Raw genomic sequence first — 25,313 nt, forward strand, 5'->3', positions numbered from 1 at the left:
GCAGGTACCGCAACACATCTCCATTAAATACTGTAGTTAATGGGGTTGTGCCACAGTTGCCCACACAGTGGGTGGCAGGATACTTTAATGTGCAAGGAAATACATTAAAGCAGAGGTCCTCACAACCCATCACATAAGTCCAAGATTTCAATTTTTCCCTGTTCTGTTCCACTGGAGTAACTGAAAAAACCCTTGAATGTTGGCGGGCCTTAAAGGGGTACTCCGCCCCTAGACATCTTATCCCATATCCAAAGGCTGCTGAACCCCAGACGTCCTGTGCACGGAGTAAAATTCGCTACGTGCTGTATGACTGGCGATGCGGGGCGGAGGCTTGTGACATCACGGCCATGCCCCCTCAATGCAAGTCTATGGGAGGGGGCGTGATGGCCGTCACAGCCCCTCCCATAGAGTTGCATAGAGGTAACGCGGCCGTCACGAGCCTCCAAAGCTGCAGCCAACTCTCTAAAGGAACGCCGGTCTCCAGCGGCAGGACACCCGCAATCAGACATCTTATCCCCTATGCTTTGGATAGGGGATAAGATGTCTAGGGCAGGAGTACCCCTTTAAGGACTGAGTTGGGGACCAAATTATCAAAATTTCTGGCGTGCCACTATGGCATTTTATTCAGTTCGTAAAAATTATATCTTTACACTGTAGTGTCCCTGTCATCTAGAAAAAAAAATGTATATGTCTCTGTGACATGTAAAACGTATTTCTAAATGACAGGGACACTTTGAAAGGAGCCACAGTACAAAACTAATCCTGTGCCCCTGCATTCTGAAGATCGGCAGTCTGGGGTTCAGGTACCTGGCACCTTACTGATCAAACATTCATGGCATTATCTGTGATAATGTTACAAGGAGAGGAAGACTCACGTGTAAGGAAAGACTTCGAAATTAGGGTCTGTGCCTGGCACATTCCTCAGTGTCTTGGTTATATCTGCTGCCAGTTCTCGGGCATACTTCAGTGCCCCCGTATATTCCTGGGAGTTCTTTAAAGGCGTGTGATATGCCATAAAACGTGTCGCTGCACGAAAAAAACAAAACAAGGTAAGTTTCTGAATAGAATTGTGATACTATAGACATCAAGGGTCTGTCTGTAAGTACAACATGGAGAATGTTTTTTTTACCTATAATTTCTCCTGCGTCATTGAATTTAACAGCATTGTCATAAGCACCCAGGCCCCTGCAAAAAAAACAACAAAACTTGCATTATATTTGGAACCAAACATGTACCATATGATCCATAAATGCAATGGGAGGAACAATGCATGGAGAGGGACTGCACTGTTTCCTCACATCTCAGGGGACCTGTTTGTGTGTCCTCCCCGTGGTAATGTGGATTTCTGGTTTTCTTGGAGGAGATTTATCAAAACCTGTGCAGAGGAAAAGTTGCTGAGTTGCCCATAGCAACCAATCAGATCACTGCTTTCATTTTTGACAAGGCCTCTGTAAAATGAAAGAAGCGATCTGATTGGTTGCTATGGGCAACTCAGCAACTTTTCCTCTGGTCAGGTTTTGATAAATCTCCCCCCTTGTGTTTACAACATTAGACTGTGAGCCCTATCGGTGCCAGAGACGTGAATGGTGGTTTCTGCACACCACTGCGGAATATGTTGGTGCCATATGAGCAACAAGATATATTGACCAGTGCACCGATAGTATAAATACTGGACTGCTCAACTCACCCTTTCGGACATTTGAGGTTAGGATAGTCTCCCAGGAAATCGGGCAAATAACGGTTAAATTCTTGCACTGTCGGTCTCAGGGCCCCACTTGTGGATTTCATACATTTCCTTAAGCATCCGGATGAGGCTGCTGTTAAAAGCAAAATCCAGCCCAGTCAGCGGAAGTCGGTGGCTAAATTGACTAATGCTACATCTATATCTTAGTTGTTTTTATTATACAGTAAGGCAAATATTACATTCAGAGTCATAACTTAAAGTGGTTGTCCAGGATTAGAAAAACAGACATGATTTCTTCCCAAAAAGAGCACCGCCCCTGTCCTCAGGTTGTGTGGGGTATTACACGTTGGCTCCATTCACTTTAATGGAACTGATCTGCAAAACCACACACAACCTGAGGACAGGTGTGGTGCAGTTTTTAGAAGAAAATAGCACTGTTTTTTTTTTATTCCTGGATAGCACCTTTAATGCTTCTGGGCCGCAAGGCAAAATCTGTAACAGAGCCCAGACGATTTATAATACTGGTGTCCTTTTATGTGACAGATGGGCCATTGGCAGAGGGGTTCCTTCTATCGGAGGTTTATGTTGGGAATATTCCCTCCTGATTTATTGCCCTGATGGAAAGCTGCCACTTATGGCACTATATACTATAGTAGGTATGTCACCCATTAACTCCCAATAAAAAAAACTTGCTTACATCCTAATAAAATCTCATATAACTAAGTCACCAGTACCTCCATATTGAGCGCTGCCATAATTAATTGGAGACTTTAGTCATTTTTTTCTGTATTTTACTATGTTCTTGCCAGGGTTGGAGTGGCCCATATACATTATTCTGTTTCTCACAATGTAATATGATGCTTCCTTGCTATTTGATTGGCTGATTAGCTATTTGGGTTAACAAGCAATTGAACAGGTCTACCTAATAAAGTGGCCAGTGAGCATATAGTTATATTGTTAAAAATATCTAAAATGTAAAAAAAACCTTTAACGTCATACAGCGTAGAACCATAGTAGATACTATTAAATATTGGGTGTAGTATAGCAGACAGGATATTAATATAGCCACAGAATATAAATACATGATAGGAGTTGTAGTGTTACACCATCTGGAGAGCTGTAGATAAAGCCCCCGGTACTATACGCTGAATCTTATAGTGCCGGTTGATAGTGTATGTATAATCTTAATAGAATGTCACTGTGTGCTAGTTGTGGTTGTACTTGTGCTTGGATGGTGCTCATACTTACAGCTGGTGGAGGGGCAGAATGTGTCATTGAATAGAAGTAGTCGGCAGCAATCTGATGACGGGTTTAGCCAGTCCAAGAAATCGTCAACCCAGGAAGACGCTGGGACCGCCAAGTAAGATCTGGAGTGAGATAGCGGGACAGGAGACTAAGGTTTTAGCACAAAAAGGTGTATTCTGATCATAAATATTTATGGTGTGGCCATAGGATACAAGGTGGGCACCATCTCTGACTCCATCCTCTTTGTAACTCCCTTAAAGGGGTACTCCGCCCCTGGACATCTTATCCAAAGGCTAGGGGATAAGAAGTCTGATCGCAGGGGGTCCAGCCGCTGGGATCCTCCGCGATCTCCGGTCGGCACCCTGGCGTTCTGAACATTTTTGTTCAGAACGCTGGGTTCTGGGTAGACGTAGCTGTGATGTCACGCCTCGCCCCCTCCATTCATGCCTATGGGAGGATGCGTGACGGCTGTGGTCGCTCATCACGCCCCCTCCCATAGACATACATGGAGGGGTGTTGGGTGACGGCACGACCACAGCCGCCCGAACGCCGGGGTGCCACCCAGAGACTGCAGAAGGGCCCAGTGGCCAGATCCCCCGTGATCAGACATCTTATCCCCTATTCTTTGGATAGGGGATAAGATGTCCAGGGGCGGAGTACCCTTTAAGCTAGGTTTTCACACAGGTTTTTTTTTGGGCATTTTTTTGAAAACTAACACTGCAATTTTTGAGCCAAAGCCAGAAGTGGATTGAAAAAAATTGGAAATACGTTCCAGGAGCAGTAATTTCATGAAGTGGAAAGAAGTTCCAAAGACTGTTCTTTGTATTCTGCACAGTCAAGTAGCACGATAAGATTAGCGTGGAGATAAGTGAATGTGCACAAAGGTACCTGGTGTGTCATAGAAGATAAATAGTGACTCAAGGAACAAGGATGATATCGTTGTATAGTTAAGGACCATTCTCAGGTAACAATGACCATAAAATAAGAACAGTTCTGAGAATGTTAATCAGTGATTGTTCAGTGTAAAGGTGCCCATGCACTTTATTCGTAAGTCAGCCAAACCTGACAACTGCAGCAGGTTCTGTTGACTGTCTACAGAAGTGTACATAAGTCTATCAACAATGCTTCGGTAATCAACCCGACATTATGTCATACACCAGCCTTATTACCAGCCACATTTATGGCCACATTTACGGAGCTCTGAGCTCTGAGGGCAGGCTCTATGTAGACACTGAACAAGCTGGGTTGTCTGCCATACAATACAAGACGTAACTTAGCTTCACCACTTTCTACCCTGTGCCAACATGGCCGCTTAGCTTCTCCTGGCTTGAAGGGGACAGACCAGGTCGTTAGGGCGGTTTCTACATTGTGACAGCTGCATGCGGACAAAACCATATTGTTTAAGTGGCTGCCTACAATTGTCATGGCCAATTAATACCTGCCCCGGCATCCTAGCTTACCCCCTTCAAGCCAGTGGAATCTATTGTTCCTTTTTGGCACACGGTAGAAAGTGAAGCACCTGAAAGTAAAAAACTTAAAGGGGTACTCCGGTGGGAAACATTTTTTTTAATCAACTGGTGCCAGAAAGTTAAACAGATTTGTAAATGACTTCTATTAAAAAATATTTCATATATCTATAAAACAAAGAGCAGAGCTCCTCATAGGACAGTATGTTCTAGACAACGGAGATGTAGGTGGATGCAGGATGCACAATTGTTTCAGTGGTCCTCTCACCTGGCACGGTTGTGTAAATGACACAACTACACAAGCGCATAGAGATAGGGGTGCAGCCTCCCGGTATCGGATCCAGCGGTCAGCAGGCCGATTATTAGCAGGATGTAAATGTAGAAAGAAAACCCAGTTCCACGGCGCGATCCACAGAGTCTGTCATATGATGGTGATAAGTAAGTGATATATCATTTTTATTTAGCCAGGGTGCAACGCGTTTCGGGGCATGGGATCCCCTTCATCAGGCAAATGGGCATAATCAGTTATGCCCATTTGCCTGATGAAGGGGATCCCATGCCCTGAAACGCGTTGCACCCTGGCTAAATAAAAATTATATATAATTTACTTGTCACCATCATATCACAGACTCTGTGGATCGCGCCGTGGAACCGGGTTTTCTTTCTACATTTAGATCCGATTAAAAAATATTTGTCCTTCCAGTACTTATTAGCAGCTTTATTCTGCAGAGGAAATTCTTTTCTTTTTGAATTTCTTTTTTGTCTTGTCCACAGTGCTCTCTGCTGACACCTGATGCCCTTCTCAGGAACTGTCCAGAGCAGGACACCTATGTTGCTCTGGACAGTTCCTGACACGGACAGAGATGTCAGCAGAGAGCACTGTGGACAAGACAAAAAACAAATTAAAAAAAGTAAAGAATTTCCTATGTAGCATACAGCTGCTAATAAGTACTGGAAGGACAAATATTTTTAAATAGAAGTCATTTACAAATCTGTTTAACTTTCTGGCACCAGTTCATTTAAAAGAAAAAGTTTTCCACCGGAGTACCCCTTTAATACCAATTTAGTTCCCTGCACAACCTGTTAAACCAAACAGAGCCATAACTTGTAGAGGCAAGTGCAACTGCTATGCCGCCTATGTTACACCCTTAGAATAATACAATATATGGAGCTATTCATTATTAGGCTTAATGTTGGCTATGACAGCAGCATTTACCTTTCAGGATAATCAGTGGCGTACTGTATCTTCTGAGTCATTGAGTTGCCATCACAGCCAGCGCTGGAGCAGATACCATTTATTCCATCTAATGAGGTAAAGTTATATCCAGACTTGGTCACAAAGTACGTAGGGACACCGACCTCAAAATACTCGTTGAGATCCCTGAAATATTTAATCATATGGGAATCCTGTGGAGAGAGAAGTCATGAAGAAATGAGATGTATAAAGGAAAATAAACATGAGTAGTCCAATAATAATCTTTCAGGGCTGTAAAGGACTGTCAGCAGAAAATAGAAGCTTCTTATGGCAGCCTGTATTCTGCCAAGTCAAGAATTCCACAACCATAGGACAGGCTGCTATAAATGTCTCCTGAATCTTGATTACTTTCTAAATAAAGGGCAACAATAGCGTATATGCAAGAGCCAAGATAAGGGCTGACTGCCAGCATCCTCCGGTGTATTATATGATATGTAACAGGCTATCTAATGATTGTTAGTGGTGGATTGTTGGATAAAAGCAGGCTATCATAAGCCTGGCTATTTGCAAATGGAGGTCCTATACTGTACGTGGAGGAGCATCCTCAATCACATAGCATCTACCTAATATACTACCAATTATATCTTGGACTTTTTGTTCCGAACACTTGGAGTGGGCGGCGGGGGTCGTGATGTCATGACCACGCCCCTCGTGACATCACACCATGCCCCCTCAATGCAAGTCTATAGGAGGGGGCGTGGCAGCTGCCACGCCCCCTCCCATAGACTTGCATTGAGGGGGCATGGTGTGAAGTCACGAGGGGCGTGGTTGTGACATGACGACCGCCGCCGCCGGCACCCAGTGTTCTACATGAATGCTGGGTGCTGCAGAGATTGCAGGTGTCCCAGCAACAAGAAAAGATGTCTAGGGACGGAGTACCCCTTTAATATACAGGAATTATTGATATTTTAGGTACATGTTAAAAATCTTCGCTCCCATGTTGGTATTTTAACTATCTCATCACTGATATCCCAAAGGTCAGGATTCATGTCTATACTTATTGTATAATGGACTGCACTTTGCATTCCAGCGGGGAAGCCGATTTGTAGCTGGACTTTGATCAATGTAATAAAAACCTTTTAAACCCACAAAAGAGGCTCAAGTAATATACACACTGCCCAATGAGTAGTATTTTAGGGGAGAAATGTAAAAGTCGGCTACTCCCTCTTACATGAAAATAAATGTATAAAATAGGGTAGCACTCACAGTGAAGGTTAAATTCATGTCCTTAGACATGTCTCTATGACACATATGTAGCTTTGGTGGGGTCTGGGCGCTGAGACCCCCATAGGTCACTGAGTTAACTGTGAAGTCAATTGAACTATTGCAGTCAATTGATCTCTGTAAAGGGCCCAGAATTTGTGTGCAAAGATGCACATATCATTTGATAGAGTGTGCGCTTGAAGGTCAAGCTAAGGGGTTTGTTGCTTTGGACAAACCCTATTTGTTAGAACAGTCCTTGAATATTTAGCTGATCATATGGTGTCCCCTGATGAGACCTGTCGTGATCATCTAAAAAATTATGGAGAAACATGTCAGTAAGTGCTTAGTTTCCCTACAGTGCCACTCCAGGTGAAATGAGGAACTACAAGTCTCCCTACAAGAGAGAGAGAGAGAGAGAGAGACACTTTGTAACTATCAAACAGCCTCTTCAAATTTGTTTGTGCCATCGTCATCGGTTTCTTTATACAGCATTAAACAGCACATTGTTTAGTATCCTGTATATACAGATGGTTTATTTACCAGAGGTACAGACAGCTCCTGATTTAGGCCTACTTGAGAATACATCATGAAATAGATTCCACAGCAGAAAAGGAAGATGAAAACCACCATCTGTGAGGAGAGAAAGACACAGCAGTCAGGAAAAATAGGATGTGTAAAGATGAAATTTTTTTTTATAAAAAATAAAAAAAAAAAACATAAGAAAAAAATAAATTATAATGCATAAAAAAGAGACCATTGAAAAGAAGCAATGTGACTGGTTGTCTCAGTTTTTCTTTGCAGACATTTTAATAACTGTACTCCAATGTGTCCATGCGTTTACAAACTATGGGATATTAGCAATGGATTAAACCATTTATAGAATTTGACATTTGTGTTGTAGTGTATGGTTTAGGAGGCAGCATTGCTTACCACTAACACTCGGCTGAATGGATTCAGTAGAATGGGACAGTAGACTTTCTTCATGAAGCTGACCAGCAACCCTTTAGATTTCTTCTTGGGTTTTTCAGCCTTGCTCTTGACACAGCAACAGAAATCAAATCTATTGTTCTGGTGAAAAAGTACAGAGGATATAATGATCAATGGTGTATAGGAAAATCCCAAAACCTCCCACCCTTCCATGGTATATTTTTCATCCCGTTGACCTAGGATCCTCACATTACCTCTTGACGCTTAGCATCCAAAGACACAAGGGCCACAAACATGGAGATCTGCAGGAGGAAGTCAAAGAGGATGGAAAGGGCTGCGTTCAGGGCAAAGGTCCGAACAGCTGGCATCTGTGTGAGGGCACCTGTGCCAAATAAGATTATACAAGCTGTCTTATGGTGTGCTCCAGTTTAGAAAAGAAAAGCATACTTCCCTAGTAGACACAACAATACTTAAATATATTACCCAGAAAAAAGCAAAGTGACTCTGACAGGCTGCAAAGTAGCATGCTGGGGGCAACACCACCTAGTACTCTTCCAATATGCTCCTCTCTTCGTTCACCCTCTCGACGTTCATCTCTCTAAAACAAGATCAAAATTACTTATACTGTGAGGTATCCGCATATAGTTGTGTCAAAATGTTTATATACAGGTAAAAAGGAGATTGGGTCCTTGGGCACACTCTTATACTGGGACAGGAGGTTCAACCCTTTAAAGTTCCTCTGTTTGCTAACATGGTAATGTAGCTTCACTCCTGCTATGTAAAAAAAATATTAAGGCAACATAATCTACAATGGTGGTCTCCAAACCAATAGGGGGATCAGCTATACTCTCTGGCTGTTGCAAAACTACAACATCCAGGATCCCAGAATACACCTGTGTGCAAGTTACATCGGTGTCTGGAGTATTCCTTCTGCACACACCAGCACAGTAACAGGGTCAAGGACTCCTATCTTTTGCAGACCCCCAAAAGTTGCACGGCCTCACAGGGGGACCCACAAGGTTAGCAAACCACAAAGCCATCGGTGACAACACAATAGACTACTGAGACTACTACCCCCAGCTGCCCTGAACTACTCACCCTATCCCCCTTGTGGGACCACACTGCATGGTGCATACATTTCTGGGCTAGACTAATATATACTATAAACACTATATTATTTGGTTATAATGAGGTATTCCGAAAAATTTTGTACCTGAAGCTCCAGAACAAAGATAAAGATATTGTCCGCTCCCACTGCTAGAACCAAGAAAGGCACAACTTCCACAATGATGAGCGAGGATGGTAGCCCGAGGTAGCAAAAGAAACCCATTGATGCTAAAACAGCCCCCAGGACTACCAGAATTCCACCCAGACCAAGGGTCACTTTGGAGTCAACCTGAAGAGAAATAGTAGTCATTACAGTTAGAGTCATAAATGTTTAAGCTTAAATGGGCATTGTCAGATACAAAAACTTTGTATATGTTGTACATCTTGGCAAAACATTAATCTTTCTAATATACTTCATAAGAAAATTGTATTTTCTTTTTATAGAAATCATGGCTTATAAAATCATGGCTTTGTCTGTCTGATAGGACAGGAGAGAGCAAAGAGGAGTCCTATCAGACAGAACAGAGTACAGAAGAGTCCTATCAGACAGTAGAGAGCACAGAGGAGTCCTATCAGACAGTAGAAAGCACAGAGGAGTACTATCAGACAGGAGAGAGCACAGAGGAGTCCTATCAGACAGGAGACAGCACAAAGGAGCCCTATCAGACAGGAGAGAGCACAGGGGAATGCTCTCAGACAGGAGAGAGCACAGGGGAGTGCCATCAGACAGGAGAGAGCACAGAGGATTCCTATCAGACAAAAGAGAGCACAGAGGAGTCCTATCAGACAGGAGAGGGCACAGAGGAGTGCTATCAGACAGGAGATGGCACAGAGGAGTGCTATCAGACAGGAGAGAGCACAGGGGAGTGCCATCAGACAGGAGAGGGCACAGAGGATTCCTATCAGACAAAAGAGAGCACAGAGGAGTCCTATCAAACAGGAGAGAGCACAGAGGAGTGCTATCACACAGGAAAGAGCACAGAGGAGTACTATCAGACAGGAGAGAGCACAGAGGAGTTCTATCAGACACGAGAGAGCACAGAGGAGTGCTATCAGACAGAAGAGAGCACAGAGGACTCCTATCAGACAGGAGAGAGCACAAAGGAGCCCTATCAGACAGGAGAGAGCACAGAGGAGTGCTATCAGACAGGAGAGAGCACAGAGGATTCCTAGCAGACAAAAGAGAGCACAGAGGAGTCCTATCAGACAGGAGAGGGCACAGAGGAGTGCTATCAGACAGGAGATGGCACAGAGGAGTGCTATCAGACAGGAGAGAGCACAGGGGAGTGCCATCAGACAGGAGAGAGCACAGAGGATTCCTATCAGACAAAAGAGAGCACAGAGGAGTCCTATCAGACAGGAGAGAGCACAGAGGAGTGCTATCACACAGGAGAGAGCACAGAGAAGTACTATCAGACAGGAGAGAGCACAGATGAGTGCTATCAGACAGGAGAGAGCACAGAGGAGTGCTATCAGACAGGAGAGAGCACAGAGGAGTACTATCAGACAGGAGAGAGCACAAAGGAGCCCTATCAGACAGAAGAGAGCACAGAGGAGTCCTATCAGAAAGGAGAAAGCACAGAGGAGTACTATCAGACATGAGAGAACACAGAGGAGTGCTATCAGACAGGAGAGAGCACAGAGGAGTGCTATCAGACAGGAGAGAGTATAGAGGAGTGCTATCAGACAGGAGAGAGCACAGACGAGTACTATCACACAGGAGAGAGCACAGAGGAGTGCTATCAGACAGGAGAGAGCACAGAGGAGTGCTATCAGACGGGAGAGAGCCCAGAGGAGTGTTATCAGACAGGAGAGAGCACAGAGGAGTGCTATCAGACAGGAGAGAGCACAAAGGAGTGCTATCAGACAGGAGAGAGCCCAGAGGAGTGTTATCAGACAGGAGAGAGCCCAGAGGAGTGTTATCAGACAGGAGAGAGCACAGAGGAGTCCTATAAGACAGAAGCAAGCACAAAGGAGTACTATCAGACAGGAGAGAGCACAGAGTGCTAGCCCACCCTCACTTACTGGACTTTATCCATGCCTGTGCTTCAGCTAGGACACAACCATGATTTTATAAGCCATGATTTCTATAAAAAGGAAATAAAATGTTCTTATTGTACAACATATAAAAAGTTTTTGAATCTGGCAGTACCCATTTAAAGACATAAGAACATTAGTTTGAGCGGACATTTACATTTTTATCTTAGCAGACTGCTCTTCTTCAGTGTTGCCTACTGGAGCTTAATTTATGACAAGTTATTGGGGTTGTCTGGGTCAGTGATAAGGTATATAACCTGCTGGAGATTTGGAGGATCATGGCACGGAGCAAGTGATCATTAGGGGGATCAGCTATAGTCTTTTAGCCAACAGATTAAATATTCTTTACACCTAAATGAGCATAATTGACCCAACGTGCATAATAACCATAGGGAGATAAGCATCAGCTATTTGCTCATGCCAGGGGCAGAAGTGATCCCCTTTACAGCAACAGTTTTTGCCCCTATGCAGTTCAAAAGTGATATGCCAAGAGCAAGAAATTGTGTTACCAGTGAATTGTAGCTTTTTTATACTGTTGCTGAGGCCCTTTCTCAGTTGGGCCCCTGTGCAATGGCACAGACTTGATTTACCTTTAAAGACAGTATGGATCCTCTGGGGTGGGCAGACAGGCTTACAGATTGCAGGTACACAGCCCAAGCTTGCTCTCCCTTTCTCCTGCACATAGCACTAGCTATACCTGACCCCTATGCCCAGTGTTCTGTCCTGGTCTCACTGTTACTAGAGACATACTGAGCCTAACAACAGGCAATGAACAGCAGATTGCAGAGAGTGAGACACCTAGTGAAAAAAGAGCTGTTTTTGATACTGCCCATTTAAAGGAAAAATCTAATTTTTTTTCCTGACATCATACTCCAGAAAAGGATCAGTCCAAGACATTAGAATGTGCATAGAATTTACCACCTTGGGCTAAATAATAAATAACTAACATATATGGGCATTAGAGTTGTGAAACATTCTAATGTGTCTTACTAGCACTCTCCGGCAGCTGCTGTACTCTCCCAGGGCAAGGGCAATATACAGAAATATCACCAGGTAACTAATGGCAAAAATGGGAATGTCTTCTGTGGTCGTCCGATTGATCTCATCCTCCAGGGATCTCTGTTAATAAGACAAAATTAGAAATAAGGGTAGATAAGCAAAGGCTCATGTGACATTAAAGGGAAACAGCTGGTCCTGACTGCTGGTTCATCTCCACTTTACCCAATACACAGGGTTATAGTGCAGGTGAACCCGATTAAAATGACATATAACTTACTCTGATAAGTGCCGCTGTTTAAAGGATACAAGAAGTATTAGGGTCCATTGCTAATATGCTAATGCCGTTCTCATGCGCAATAGAGGCAGGAGGTAGCATACAGAGCATCCCTGCCTCTGTCCCCTCTGCTCCTATATGCCCACCCACATTGTGCTTACATCGGTGAAGGGTCCACCATGAATATATATGAGTTAGGCAGGCATATCGGAACAGAAGGGATGGAGGCAGGGAACCTATGTATACTGGCTCCACCTCCATTGCACAAAGGACAGCATTAGCATATTAGCAACTGATCCTATTACTTCTTATATCTCCTGAACAGCGGCACCAATCTGAGTAAGTTATCTCATTTTAATCCAGCTGTCAGCTATCCTTTAATAAGAAATCCTGAAGGTGAGAAAATAAGGTACTACTGATTCCATCTACTTTTGTAAGTTCTCATACTTGGTCATGTCCATATTCTTGTCCATAAGAACACGTTTATGTTGGAGTAATAAAGACATTCTGCTTGGTTCTTCAGTAATAACCACTTTTATAAGCCAAAAATCTGCGCAGAGCCTTATCTCACTACTCAGCTGGGGGCAGCAATGAGAACAGAAGCCCATGAATGCCACAATAGGAGTGAATATCATGCTTATAAGTACAAAAATAGTACATTTATCTAAAGAGATTTAGGTTCCGAATAGGACGAAGAAAAGGACACACGAATTAAGACACTTACTTCTGACATATAGGAGAAGGTTAAGTTACTTTCTGGATCGTTCAAATATTCTTCTATAATTTCCAGGAATCTCTTCTCCCATTCGAGAACATAGTCAAATTTGGGGTCAGTACGTGGAAAATTGTTCAGGGAGATGGTCAAAATCAAAGCTTCTGACTCTGAGAAACTAGTGTCTGAGAACACAGGATAAAGAAGAAATATAGGAAATTGTAGTATTGTAAAAGATAAAGTAGAGTGAGACCTTGGAGATGTCACCTGGTGTTTACAGACTTCTAAATGGCTAAATGTCTTCTTAACCATAAGTGATATCTCATTCTTCTCTATCTATACAGAATTAGCTAAATTTCACACTATGGTTTTTTGTGAGCTTTTTATGGGCAGTCATGAAGATGGGCTACGCTAGCAAATTGTTACGCCGAGCGCTCCAGGGCCCCGCTCTCCTGGCTCCTCGCTGACCGGGTGCGCTGCGATAATGTCCCTAACCGAGATGCGATTCGCGATGCGGGACGCGCCCGCTCGTGGTGCGCATCCCGACCCGCTTACCAGACTCGCTCCCCGTCTGTGCTGTCCCAGCGCGCGCAGCCCCACTCCCTAGGGTTCTTTGCGATTTAAAGGGCCGGTGCGCCACTGATTGGCGCATGGTTTTTAATTAGTGTGTTCACCTGTGCACTTCCCTATATTACCTCACTTCCCCTGCACTTCCCTGCCGGATCTTGTTGCCATTGTGCCAGTGAAAGCGTTCCTTGTGTATCCCTAGCCAGTGTTCCAGACCTCTTGCCGTTGCCCCTGACTACGATCCTTGCTGCCTGCCCTGACCTTCTGCTACGTCCGACCTTGCTCTTGTCTAATCCCTTGTACCGCGCCTATCTCAGCAGTCAGAGAGGTTGAGCCGTTGCCGGTGGATACGACCTGGTTGCTACCGCCGCTGCAAGACCATCCCGCTTTGCGGCGGGCTCTGGTGAAAACCAGTAGCAACTTAGAATCGGTCCACCGACACGGTCCACGCCAATCCCTCTCTGGCACAGAGGATCCACCTCCAGCCTGCCGAATCGTGACACAAATCTTTAATCTGGAGGCTCTTAGGTGCGATCAACCCTGTTAAGATACTCTCTAAAGAATAACTTTCTGGTTATAATTTGATAAAGGTTGTGTTAGCCTTAGAAATATAACAGATAAGTGGAGTAAGGATTAATCCTTTATTGACTAAGACTTCTTTCACACTGCCTTTGTAACATGGCAGTGGGACGTCCGTCAGGGAACCTGGGGAGTATAGCAGGAGGAAATAAACATCATCATCATGCAACGTTTTCCCCTCCCGCTACTCCCGTCAGAAAACAACAGCACCTGATGGACTCTATAATAATAAATGGGATCTGTCAGGACCTGTTGTTTCCCGTTGTGCCCCATCAAAAATAACGTCCGTTAAGTCACAAAAAAAAAAAAGTGCCTTACGGACATTTACCAATGGGGCACAACGGCAGTGTGAAAGGGGCCCAACTGAGAATATATAGACTAGAAGCTTTCAAGATATCTTAGCTCCCATCATTGGGCATTAAGTTACGTGGCCGATGAAGTGAACTAAGAGGTCTAAGCTTGCCTTGCACTCTATATCTTCTCCGTTAGCCAATAAAGGTATCATCGCTACTTGACTTATATCTGGTTGTAATTGATAATTATCTAGCTATCTGTCTGAACTAGTTAATAGACATATAATACATACAAGGTGAGACTATTACCTCCATAACCTCCCACAGCAAGGAAGGGGAAGACAGGCGCACCATAATCCGCCATGCAGCTCAGTTCCAGGTCTGTAATATCCTTAAATGACAATGGCGAGCTGCAGTGAAAAAAGATCATAAAGTTTTTTTTTTATTTACTATGTAGGGAACACTAGTCTAACAAACAGGACCCCCCACAATCACAAAAATGGACTATTCCACATTTTCTTTGCACAGTGCCACTCCTGACCAGCAACTGACAGCATTGACTGTGCATTTGTGAAGGTAAATAGGAAATATGTATTAGAAATAAAATTGTTAAATCTGATAAAGAAAAGGTTGTAGGGCCAATGAAATCTTGTCCATCCGTCAGCTACCATGTTGAACTTCATTATCCGAGGATGGTACGGTGCATTCTGAAATCTCTGCCTGAACACTGAGAGAGCTTTCCCCACAAGCCCTGTTCCATACACAAAATTATATTTTTCCAAAATATTAGCAATTTCTCCAAAAGTATTACATTTCTGCATATGTGGATGAATCTAGAAATTGAATGAATCCAAGCATGCTGAGAATATTACCCATCATTGACTATGGTTTGGACCCCTTGAAATATCTATTTGTGGCTTAGCTCTCCTAGACTTACTTGACGCAGTATAGGAAATGATCCCTCCACCCCACACGGCCGGTTTCTCCAGACACTGTCTGTGTCACCTCCAAGTTGAACCTGGTTCTGTTGTTCTGGAAGTATTGCATCAGGCTATTCACAGCACAGTCTGTTTTTGAGGGATTTTTGGGATTCAGGGGTGCATAGCAAACATCCTTAATGGTGACATTCACCTTATGCTTCTCTGACCACACCTGGAGGGAAAAAAGAATAAGCAAGACATGATTCTCTGCTACCAAAAATTTACCCCATGACTTATATGAAAAAAAAAAATCACAATCTAAAATGTTTAGTCTGTTACCATAAAGGGGTAGGAAAACATTTTTTATTTTATTTTTTTCAAATCAACTGGTTCCATAAAGTTAAATAGATTTGTAAATTACTTCTATTAAAAAAAATCATTATCCTTCCAGGAAGTTGTGTAGTTCTTTCCAGTCTGACCACAGTGCTCTCTGCTGACACCTCTGTCCATGTCAGGAACTGTCTGGAGCAGGAGAGGTTTGCCATGGGGATATGCTTCTGTGGTAGAGAGTGTGATGCAAAGGACAGATGGAATTACCCTAGGAGCAGATGGCATTAACCCCTTGTATTCATGACGCCAGGGCGTGGTTTATCCTCGATACCACCCGAAGGTATACCGCTAGGTCCTGGACTAGGCACGGGGGCAATAATGACTCCGACGCCAAGTTACGGATAACGGTAGCTTTACTGAGGGTAGACAGATGGTAAAGTCTATACAGTTCAGTCAGGGCCCACGGAGGTGACCAGTGACTCAGAGACCTTAAGGGCTTGCTGGGACTTGTAGTAGATGAGGTCAATTTAATGCAGGTCACGCTGACTTGACAAATGATGACTGTGACTGACTTGACTGATGACTGACAATACTGAGACTGTGGTTACTTGTGGCTGCAGACTGGACTTGAGGCCTCCTATGACTCTGGACATTCTCTAGGACTCCACTTGACCTCAGCAAAGACTTGTAAGAAAAGAGGAAAAGAGCTAGCTCCACCCAGAGCTTATATGGGGAGACTAGCAGGGAGCCCATAGGTCACCCCTGGGATCACCTGGTCACTGGTACCTCCTGGGTAACAATCACATGACAAGTCACATGGTGAACAGTCTTAAAGTGACAACGCTTTCTGAACACATTACATGGTATAATACATTAGAAATATATTTACATGGGGGGACAGATGCAAGGGGGCCCAGGGGACACTGTAGGGAGGCTGCCTGACAGGGCAGCAAGGGTACGGGGTAACACCTCCCGTACTGGGCCCCCACACTCCTACTCTGGACAGTTCCTGAGACAGACAGAAGTGTCAGCAGAGAGCACTGTGGTCAGACTGAAAAGAACTACTCAACTTCCTCTGGAGCATACAGCAGCTGATAAGTACTGGAAGGATTAAGATTTTTTTAATAGAAGTAATTTACAAATCTGTTTAACTTTCTGGGACCAGTTGATTTGAAAAAATATGCTTTCCACCAGAGTACCCCCTTTAAGATGTCCCAGTGATCAGCCACTGAAGTCCTAGAGAAGCTGGAAGAAGATATGGGTAGCAACACATTTAAAATGGATAAGCAACCATCTAGTAGTTATGTAATATATAGTCACCAGAGATGGGAGCTAGTCTTTGCAGCAGCTCTCTGCTCCAGCTATTAGAGAAGGGGGCTCAAGCAAGGGACCCCATTAATGATGTTCATATGTCCTAATAGGAAACAGCCTCTTTAATGGCTTAATGGCAGCACTACAGATCATACAATATACTAAATATATAAGAGGAGGAGAGTAGGTCAGCTCACCCAACGTAGACCAACCGCGGCACGGGCAGGTGCAGACCTAACCACAGTAGTGAGGAAAGAGAGGAGCTTATTGCGGTATATATTCAAGCAGATTGTGCGGTTTTATTTTAACTTGCAAGCAGTACACAAGAGAGGCAGATATATATATGTATATATATATATATATATATATATATATATATATTCTTTCACTTAAATTGTTTGGACTGGCTGTCTACTGTTAACTGTTGAGCAGTTATATTATTTCATGTTATTTTCTCTCTATTAGATACAGGTGTATCACACTTGTATCTAATATATAGACATATAGAGAAAATTGCATGAAATAAAATAATTGCTCAACTGTGCTGAATTACATTTTAAAATCTTTTAATACTGAAATCCATCATCTTAGTGTGATGTCCAAGTACGGGATGATGTTGCCTTAAACTGTCCTCCAGAGTCCCTGCATGTCCCCAGGGCTCCCCTGCAGCATAACCCCATTATGTATATAGGTTTGCCTCATTTAATATACTGTTGCTTTAATGTCTGTACCACATGATTGTTACCCAGAGGGCTCCAGTGTCCAGGTGATACCCCCCCTCCCCCAAGTGATCTATGGGCTCCTTGCACAGCCCCCTATATAAGCAGGGGAGGGGCTGCAATCCCTCTCTTAGCACATTGCTACTTCTGCTGAGGTCCGATGCAGTCAAGTTGTTCCAGTGTCTGCGTCCAGAGTATTGGAGGCCTCAAGCCTAAAGTCCTGCAGCCACAAGTCAGTCATCAGTAAGTCAAGTCATCTTATTGCCAGTCACCATCTCTGTCAAGTCAAGTCCATCTGTAGTCACCGTGGCCTGCACTAAAGTCAGTCTAACTACTGCAAGTCCCAGCAAGCCTGCGAGGTCCCCCTGTGTCACTGGTCACCTCCCTGGGATATTTGGCTGTACTGTAAAGACTATATCACCTGTCTTGCCTCAGTAAAGCTGCCACTATCCTTAATCTGGTGTTGGTGTCCCTGCCTAACCCAGGATCAGCGTTATTACCTTCGGGTGGTTAAGGCTAAACCACACCCTGGCGTCACAACAAGAATAATACCATCTGCCCCTTGGGCCAAAACATCTGCCCTGCATCTACCCTGCACCTCACACCCCGACCCCACATTAGATAAGTAATTTTCAGATGGCATCTTCCATGTTGCTTGGTGAAGAGCAGCCGAGCATCCTTTAACAGTGCTGTGGCCAAATATCTCTCCAACTGTATATGAAGCCTTGTAGAAAACCACCCCTCAATCTTTTACCCAAGACATTGCACAACATTTGGATTCACCCTCTGTACACAGGAAAGGCTTGTCCAGATTTGAAGACTCATTTTCATATACACCATTAGAGAGTTCTAAGTTAATAGAGAGAAGACCTTAGTTCTGGTTCCTCATCCTTTAGTGAAGAGTTAAGAGCTGTAACGGAGAGTGCCCCTTTAAAAGACCTTTCCAATCCTGCGTTACATAGACAACCTATTGGTTAGATGGAGCACTGTGTAATGCTTTATGGTGGTGCTGCGGAGATTGTGAACACTTACTGACAGCAATCTGACTCCTGGGGATCACTTAGCGATCAGCTTATTTTTGAGGGACCCTTCAAGCAAGTAGGTATTGCCGAAGCAAAAACCTCTTTAAACATTTTACATGATTAGAACATTATATTATTTATGTAATTTTTTTATATGATGTCATATAAGTTGCCTATAAAGTATAAGATGCCTATAAAGCAATAAAACAGAGCACTCAGTATTAGTAGGTTCAGGGGTTCTGAATGCAGCATCAGATCTGCACCCCTTAAACTTCAGTGTTATAATGTGAACAACCATAAAGCAGACTCTCCGCCTTCATGGCATCCGTGGATGTTCTAAAACTCTGACTGTTAAAGAGGTTATTCCCTCATCATAATTGATGGTATAGTGATTAAATCTGCTATGATTGTCTGTGGGAATCCCAGCAGATGGACCCCAATGTTTAGACATTGATCAGTATTCCCTAAATTGTCCTATGAATGAATGGAGCGGAGTGCACATGTGTGAACAGCACTCTGTGGGGCTTCCAAGTATTGCCAAGCACTGGTAACAGCCTGATCAGTGTAGGTCCCAGCAGATGGACCCCAATGTTTAGACATTGATCGGTATGAAGAAGTGCACCTGGTGCACGAAATAGCTATTACGCTCCCGGCGTTTCTCCTCCCTATGCTGTAGTCTGCCGGTCACCGATTAATGAATTACCGCTACCTCTGATGTGGTGAGTGCCGTCTCCGTTCTTTTTTGTTGATTTTGCACTGAATTCTGGATTGAGCACCCTGCTGGAGAGTATACGGACTAAGTATCCATATGCATTGATTACTGGGTTTCTTGTAGCTATGCCGAGCGCTTCATCTTTTACTATTGATCAACTGGTACCAGAAAGTTAAACAGATTTGTAAATTACTTCTATTAAAAAATCTTACTCCTTCCAGTACTTTTTAGGGGCTATATACTACAGAAGAAATGCTTTTCTTTTTGGATTTCTCTGATGTCATGAGCACAGTGCTCTTTGCTGACCTCTGCTGTCCATTTTTGGAACTGTCCAAAGCAGGAGAAAATCCCCATAGCAAACATATGCTGCTCTGGACAGTTCCTAAAATGGACAGCAGAGGTTAGCAGAGAGCACTGTGCTAGTGATGTCAGAGAAATCCAAAAAGAAAAGCATTTCCTCTGTAGTATACAGCCCACAAAATGTATTGGAAGGATTAAGATTTTTTAATAGAAGTAATTTACAAATCTGTTTAACTTTCTGGCACCAGTTGATTTAAAAAAAAAAGTTTTCCATGGCACCCCCTTAAAAAGAGTACCCCTTTAAAACTTAACTTCAATGATGTTCCGGCATCAAGATACCTGTTTAAATTTCCCAGAAACTTTGTAGCCCTTGCTCGAGACTACAGCGATCAGGATAAGGATTTGCCTGGAGTCCCTTAGACTTACATGAGACTTCCAGCTCATCTGTATCCTAATCTTTAGTCTCGGGTTACAAAGTTGCCTGGAAATTAAAATACCGGTAGGTATTCTGCCTCCAGAGCAGCATTGGAGTTACGCTTTAAAGTGTAACTTCAGCATTTGTCACCTGCTCGTTCTGCAAAAATCGGTGCACAAAGACACAGCTGGGAGCTCCAGTAACCGAGGACACCGTACAACGCCCTGCAAGTTCCATATACAAGTTTTGTTCAACATAAAAGAACTCGTGCACAGAACTCATTGGGCATCACATGGTTGCCTTAGAAACTGTACCGCACAGTGTGAACTGTATCACTCTGCACCGATCTTTGCAGAACGGGCACAGGACAAATGCCAGATTTACACTTTTAGGATTGGTCTTGGTCCTCTGTCAATTACATTCTTTTAGACATCACACAGTCAGCCTTTTCCAGTGACATATACTGTAGTAATTACTTAGGTTAAAGGGGCACTTCACTGGCCGTGTTCGGAAGTAAATGTTCCGAACGCTGTTTTCGCATTGCGGGGGTCGGCCATGGTCACGCCCCCTCCCATTGACTTGCATTGAGAGGGTGACCGGCCCACACAGCGCGAAAACAGTGTTCGGAACATTTACTTACGAATGCTAGCTATTGGAGTACCCCTTTAAAATAAAGCTCACCAGTGATCGGCTCACAGATTAGCGATCCTCATTTGTCAGTGGATCACATCTTTTATGAACACCTTAAAATCATGGCTTGTCAGTTTGTAGATTTTATAAACAATGGTTTATTCAAACTATTTAAACATTATTTTAAAAAGTAGGCAGGTATACCAGGAGGGGTGTGGCCACAGCAGCCTGACAAGTTCACTAGAATTTACTCCAGAAATTGGGGTAAATTACAGCAGAAATTTGGGATAGCTGGCATAGGTTTTAGTTTGCGGACCACTTAATACATTTTATGCATCTTACTCTAAAGTAGTTTTAGCTTTAAACCAGTATATGAAATGCCAGTCCTGGTAAATTTCCCCCTTAGGCTATGTTCACACTGCAGACATTTTGCGGAATGTCTGTCGCGAAAATTTCCGTTCCGCAAACAGACGTGGCGGCAATGCATTTCTGACATGTCCACTCTATCTGTGAAGGCCGGAATCGGAATTTCCACAGAATTTTCCACTGCAAAAATTCCAGTGTGCGCACGGAACAGCAGAATCGCATTGAAAACATTGGCACTCTGCTGCAATGGAATTTCCAAGTTGACTTTTTTCGCCGGATAGCAGCTCCAGGAAATTCCATGCTTTAAATTTCATACAACTGGGAGTTACAGGTGGTTATGAATAATACCTCAGACCCAGCCTACACCAAATCCATTAGTAAGTAACTCCTCATCTGTTTGCCTCCAAGAGTTTACACAATTGTGTATTGACTGCTGTGGAATTTTGTGAGCTACATTTAGTAGTGTCCTGTGAATCAGGGGAAAAAACTACGGTATCACTACTGCTAGATAACCTGAGCAAACAACATACACTACTATGTACTCATTGATGTAGTTAGGTGGCCTATTTGCTAACATTGAATGATTGGGAAATTGTATGAATCACTTTCCTTACTAACACAGAAACCTAATTCTGAAGCAATTGTTTATCCTGAAGCTCTGGTGATTTCCAAAGGGCAGGGCATACATAACATAGGGGAAAACAAGACTCCTAAACCTGCCCTAAAGGGTATAAAGCATTAACTGATACACAAAAAGTACAATGGGATATACATTCTAAGGAGCTCCATCACAGAGTTCAGTTTAGACAACACCGAGAAGCTGGACAGTTCATTGGACAGGGGACACCATAGGTCCCAGCGGGTCCCATTGACTTTGAATGGGGTCCACCAGGTTTCTGCCTGGTGTCCATTGTTTTGCAGGAGTTGGGCAGAGAAAAAAATTGGACTTGCACCATTTTTTTGTCCGCTCAACTCCTGACATTTCAGTGGATTCTGCTACCGGAGCTCCAAAGCAGATGTGAACGAGTCCTATAGCAGATGATGGGAAGAGAAGACATTCAAAGTCTTGAGATTCTGACTATAATAGTGCACTTACTTCAATGTTTTGAAGCCTGTCCTGAAGGTCCAGAAGTTCCAGTAGGAGATCCGGGGAAAGAATTCCACTAAAATTCAGTTTTCCAAAGAAGAGGGAATCATAAGAGTATGAAGGACGATTCTGGACGGTGATGATTAGCTGGTTAGTTCTGAAGAATGGCCCAAAATTTTCATCATGGAAGTCCTTTTCCTGTCTGGCTCTACTGTTTGGTGCTGACCACAGTTCCACAGGATCTGTAGTCAACTTGATTAGCACCATGCCCGCTGAAAGAATGACAACTACAACAAGAGAGATGCCAATGACTGTCTTAGGGTACGTAGCTATTCGAGTGCCCCACCATTGAAAAGCTCTCTCCAATGAGCGATTAGTTATGTAGCTCACTTTTTCTGTGCAGCTCAGGTCAGAACGTTGGACACGCGGGGGCTCTTTGATTTTTTTATCGCCTTTCCTGCAGCCATTTGCTGCACATCTTATACCCAAAAACACAATAAAGAAAAACATCATAATACCAAAAATGACAATGCTTATTATCAAGTACCCATCTATAGGCCCTATCTTGAAAGGGTCTGGTAGTGGCTCTGGTTGAGGGATTTTTGGGCATGCTTCTCTACAATCCTGGCAAGTGCAGGCAGTTTCTGGATCTCCTCCTGGTCCAACGGCACAACTCCACACTGTGCTATTATGTGGCACAATACCTTCAACAACCTCAGTGTTATTGTCTGTAAATATGAAATCGATGATAAGTGGCGCCAACCCATTGCTGATGTCCCCTTGAAAGTCAAGCCATCGCTGACTGTTGCAAAGCTCTGCTCCGTATTTGCCGCACATGGCAGAAATTGCAAACCCCCCGGTGGAGGGCAAACGAACATTCTTACAAGAGTCAAAGGATCTGTCAGCAAAGTCTCTCTGGTAAAAGCACTCATACTCCAGTGCTCCCTGTTTGATTTCCCCACTGTCATTATAAGGGGTCGTGCGGACAATATTGATGAAGGTGCTCTGATTCGGGCTGCACGTGTTCTGGCAATGAATATTGATGAAGTTTTCAGCACACGATGGACATCGACTCAGGATGACCTTAGAGAGTGAAAAGCTTTTTTGAATGCTTAGTAGTTGGGAATAGGAACAGCAGGCATATGTATCGTTCCCATTGTACAGCATTGGGCAAGTCTCTTTCAGAGAATTAAGATGTATCCCACTTAGTTTCCTGGCTGGTGTGTTGGATTCACAAGGAATCTTTGAATCAAGTAGACTACCGGTCACCTCGGGATTAATGCCGCACTCATCGTATATAGAGCAGTACCCCTCCTGCTTTATGGTGGTCTTTCCTTTAACCTAGCAATAAAAAGAAGATGGAGCAGGCATAAGGCAAGGCAAAACTCTAACAATACAACAGCAGGAACGATAATATAACAAAACCTTTATATAGCGTAGTAGGATAGTAGTAATAGTCACTAGCAAAACAGAGAGAAGCTCCAAAAACCATGAACTTTGTATATGGACAGAGATCAAAACAGTCAAAAAAATCAAAAACACAGAACAAAACTTTACTATTTGCTAAAGATAAAGGTGAATAGTCAAATAAAAGATGAAGTCAATGAAGCTTGGTTTTATGTGGAGTCGTTCAAGACGGAAGAATATTGGTTCCACTGAAAGCTAGAAAGGAGGGATGACCGAATCTGAGCAGACCCGTTAAGAACCTGTAAAACCATATTGGTCCATTGGCCATTTCATGCCCCAATGGACCAATTGTCTTTCCGTGGCGATTTTAGACAGAAAACCTACTGCTGGATCTTTCATTGACCGACAGTATTTATGGATGTTCTGAAGTTCTATTTACCAAAAATACTTTCTATCTTCAATAGATACCAACCTGAGGAAGGGCTACAGCCAACAGTATCACGAGTATGAGAACCCTGGGCAGCATCTTCGTCCCCTTCAAAATTAGCCCAGGGGTGGGAGTCAGGACGACCAGATGATATCTGTGACAGGAGCCGGGATGTTCAGCTGTACAAGAAACGCTTACAATGTAATATTGATCAGACTTTTTCTAGCTTGGGATTCTGTACAGGAGCCAATTGGGAATGACAGATATAATAAACCCTGCTTCTTATTAACTAGGAGAGGAGGGGTGCGGGGGATGGCTCCGTCTACAACATTCATCTACACCAGCGTTTCCCAACCAGGGAGCCTCCAGCTGTTGCAAAACTACAATTCCCAGCATGCCCGGACAGCCTTTGGCTGTCCGGGCATGCTGGGAGTTGTAGTTTTGCAACAGCTGGAGGCACCCTGGTTGGGAAACACTGATCTACACAGTTAAAGAATAACACTAGACACATGGCGATCAGTTATCATTGCTGGTTACTTTATCCATTTATACTACCTTAGAAACGTATAGAATAGGGTTTTACCTTCTAGACATATATTTTAGTTCATATTACCAGAGTGTGTTGGCAGTGAAGTGTACATGTCAATGATATCTTCCGCAAGCAACTTTTTTAATATTAATCTTCTTCTGTTTTGATTGATTTTGAGTTTTTATGATGTACTTTCTTCCCGGTTCATGTCTAAAACTAAGATACTTTTTCATTTAGATAAAGGGGTTGTTAAAGGAGTAGTCCAGTGGTGACCAACTTATCCCCTATCCTAAGTATAGGGGATAAGTTTGAGATCGCGGGGGGTCCGACCACTGGGGCCCCCTGCGATCTCCTGTACGGAGCCCCGACAGCCCGCGGGAAGGGGGCGTGTCGACCTCCGCACGAAGCGGCGGCCGACACGCCCCCTCAATACAACTCTATGGCAGAGCCGAAGGGCTGCCTTCGGCAATCTCCGGCTCTGCCATAGAGATGTATTGAGGGGACGTGTCGGCCGCCGCTTCGTGCGGGGGGTCGACACCCGCTATCTAGCCGGAGAGCATGGCCCCCGTACAAAGAGATCGCAGGGGGCCCCAGCGGTCGGACCCCCAGTGATCTCAAACTTATCCCCTATGCTTAGGATAGGGGATAAGTTTTTCACCACTGGACTACCCCTTTAAAGGAGTACTCTTTTTTTTTTTTTTTTTTAAATCAACTGGTGCCAGAAAGTTAAAAAGATTTGTTAATGAATTCTATTAAAAAAATCCTAATCCTTCCAGTACTTATCAGCTGC

General features: G+C 43.7%; 1 protein-coding gene across 4 annotated transcripts in view; it reads right to left on the reverse strand.

Moving 5' to 3' along the window:
• NPC1L1 (NPC1 like intracellular cholesterol transporter 1) overlaps positions 1 to 25,313 on the reverse strand; it is a 77,773-nt gene that overhangs the window by 5,523 nt on the left and 46,937 nt on the right. For 3 of the 4 annotated variants that reach the window (XM_056571231.1, XM_056571229.1, XM_056571230.1), the window contains exons 2-17: positions 24,040 to 24,173; positions 22,170 to 23,501; positions 15,286 to 15,500; positions 14,658 to 14,758; positions 12,922 to 13,094; positions 11,915 to 12,043; positions 8,994 to 9,176; positions 8,264 to 8,378; positions 8,035 to 8,162; positions 7,784 to 7,921; positions 7,394 to 7,483; positions 5,612 to 5,802; positions 2,933 to 3,051; positions 1,688 to 1,817; positions 1,130 to 1,185; positions 876 to 1,026 (exon numbers count right to left, since the gene is read on the reverse strand). In XM_056571231.1, the coding sequence (XP_056427206.1) occupies positions 876 to 1,026; positions 1,130 to 1,185; positions 1,688 to 1,817; positions 2,933 to 3,051; positions 5,612 to 5,802; positions 7,394 to 7,483; positions 7,784 to 7,921; positions 8,035 to 8,162; positions 8,264 to 8,378; positions 8,994 to 9,176; positions 11,915 to 12,043; positions 12,922 to 13,094; positions 14,658 to 14,758; positions 15,286 to 15,500; positions 22,170 to 23,501; positions 24,040 to 24,093 (3,305 nt within the window). In that variant the 5' untranslated portion in view covers positions 24,094 to 24,173. The remainder of the gene's footprint in view (positions 1 to 875; positions 1,027 to 1,129; positions 1,186 to 1,687; positions 1,818 to 2,932; positions 3,052 to 5,611; positions 5,803 to 7,393; positions 7,484 to 7,783; positions 7,922 to 8,034; positions 8,163 to 8,263; positions 8,379 to 8,993; positions 9,177 to 11,914; positions 12,044 to 12,921; positions 13,095 to 14,657; positions 14,759 to 15,285; positions 15,501 to 22,169; positions 23,502 to 24,039; positions 24,174 to 25,313) is intronic. The other variant, XM_056571228.1, reaches the window with a different exon arrangement.

Source organism: Hyla sarda, chromosome 4 (genome assembly GCF_029499605.1).
Source record: "Hyla sarda isolate aHylSar1 chromosome 4, aHylSar1.hap1, whole genome shotgun sequence".
Taxonomy (NCBI): domain Eukaryota; kingdom Metazoa; phylum Chordata; class Amphibia; order Anura; family Hylidae; genus Hyla; species Hyla sarda.